The 2,431-nt window shown below is 33.9% G+C and overlaps 1 protein-coding gene across 1 annotated transcript; it reads right to left on the reverse strand.

Annotated features, from left to right (window-relative positions):
• Nucleotides 1-1,315: 1,315 nt before the first annotated feature.
• On the reverse strand, nt 1,316-1,723 carry LOC140857971 (pentatricopeptide repeat-containing protein At5g06540-like). Its single transcript, XM_073257379.1, has one exon. It carries the CDS (start codon nt 1,721-1,723, stop codon nt 1,316-1,318), a length of 408 nt encoding a protein of 135 aa, XP_073113480.1.
• Nucleotides 1,724-2,431: the final 708 nt, after the last annotated feature.

Consider the following 2,431-nt stretch of genomic DNA (forward strand, 5'->3'; position numbering starts at 1 on the left):
TGCCATTCTTAACCCATGCATGAAGTTTGATTTGGTAACTTTTGTTACTCACAACTTGATCCCACTACTTGCCAAGAGAAGTTGCAAACCATCAAAAGTAAGTTGTATATGCTTTTTGAGGAATATGAAAAAGACAAATTCTCTAGTGATCCAAGTGCATCAAGTGGTTCCCAAATTCATTCTTTTAGTCTACAATCTACATATACACCTTTTGGAGGAGGACGAAGTGAAGAAATACAAGTAGAAGGCTTGGATGCATTTGATGTAAGTTGAATGTATTTGATATTCTTTTTAAAAAATTCAATTACACGATAATTTTTCTTAATTGTTTCTTTGATTAATAATTCTTTCTTGCCAATATGTTTGAAATGATGTAGGAGTATGTAACATATATGAGCCAAAATAATTCTACAATTGGAAAGTCTCAATTGGATATTTACTTGGAGGAGCTAAAACTTGAACCTAAATATTTTTCAAAATTGAATGTGCTGTAATATTGGAAAGATAATAAACATTAGTTTCCTAATCTATCAAGAATGACTAGTGATATACTAAGCATACCAATCACTACAGTGGCTAGCGAATCAGCTTTTAGCATTGGTGCTTGTGTTTTAAATAAATATAGATGTTGTCTCCTTGGTGATCATATGCAAGCTCTCATTTGCAGTCACAATTGGTTACATGACTTTGTTCATAATGGTAATATCTTTTTTTATAATTTAAGATGAGAATTTGAATTTAATTGGATATAAAATAATTTTTTTCTAACTATTTACTGATCTTTATTATTTGTTACTTGTGGATTGTAGATGAAGATGATGATTTAAATACAAAAGTTGATGCAAATTTGTTAAAACAAGAATGTCAAAATTCTAATATTATAATTGAGAAAGATGAGGATGATTATTGATTAATGAAATATTAGTGGCAAATATGTTGTGGCAAAAATCTTGAGAATAGGGACTGAATTTCAATAGTTAGCTCAATATTATTTGAACAATATTTATCACTTCTTGGTTTGTTTGATTTTATGGAGTTTAATTAATTTGTGGTATTTTTTTCTTGTGGAGAATGATTATGATGTTATTACAAATTTTTTAGAGTTATTTCATATTTACTTTTGGTATTTTAAAATTTGATGTAGGGATTGATTTTATTTATTTATTTGATGAAGTATTATGTTTGAGAGTTTTTTAATTTATTATAATTTTTTAATTTTTCTCAGTTCAATTGTAGATTTTTGATTTTCATCATTTTTATGATGATGCACTGGAACTTATTCCATGCATTGGATGGGCCTTTGCTTGTGAATCCCCTAACAAAGCTTCACTGCACTCCAACCACCTCTCTTGCTTACTCCCTTATTGTTCATCATGCCCCTTAACTTCTCCATCTCTTCCCATCTTCTAGCACAGCTGTACATATTGGATAGCAGAATGTAGTATCCTTCATTCTTAGGGTCTGACTCCAAAGCTCTCCTTGCAACGCACTCTCCCATCTCCACATTATTGTGCATTCTACAAGCACCAAGCAGCGCTCCCCAAATTCCACTATATGGTTCCACTGGCATATTAAGAACCATAGCTTCAGCCTCACATAAATTCTCTGATCGGCCCAAGAGATCAACGATGCAAGCATAATGCTTTAGTGTTGGTGTAATAGAATACTTTTTCATAACACAAAACAATTCTTTTCCTCTTTCACTAACCCTGCATGATCGCATGTAGATAGGACTACAAGAAATATTTATTTTAATTTTTTGGTGAGTTATAAGGGTCGGCCTGTATAGGCCCTTCACTTATAAGGGCTAAGGCTGGGCCGCCTATTTAATCGTCTGTTTATCAAAAGAGCTTTTTTGGCCTGACCCTAATGGGCCCAGCTCGTGAAGGGCCGGCCCTCCACGGGCCGGGCCAGCCCTTTTTGATGGCTCTAATGCAATGTGGCTTACACTTAAGGATAAGTTTGAAAATACTTTTACAACTAAACTTTGGAGGCTAACCATTAAGTCTGACACTTACAAAAGCCAACCAAATATGAGTATGAGGTAGCATTTACATGAGTTATCAAACATGGATCGAGAGCTTCATGATGTAGGTCATATTTTAACTGATGAGCAATAGATTCAGGCTGTAATAAGATTTTTACCTAGCTCTTGGGAGCATATGAAAATTAATATGACCCACAATAAAAATATCATAACTTTTGATGACATTGCATGACACTTAGAATTAGAGGATGAGCGCGTTGAGGCTGCCAAATCTTCTGATGATGTATTTGTTGCTTAAGCATCCAAAGTAGGAGCTTTGTGCTTTAAGCGTAAAAGGGGTTGCAAGTTCTTTAAGAAGGAGGAAAAGGCTCGATCATAGGAAAATCAAGTGAATTCCCATCAGCACAAGAAAACAAGGCACGGTAAGAAGGATAAAAGCAAGGT

This window comes from Elaeis guineensis, chromosome 5, assembly GCF_000442705.2.
Source record: "Elaeis guineensis isolate ETL-2024a chromosome 5, EG11, whole genome shotgun sequence".
Classification (NCBI taxonomy): domain Eukaryota; kingdom Viridiplantae; phylum Streptophyta; class Magnoliopsida; order Arecales; family Arecaceae; genus Elaeis; species Elaeis guineensis.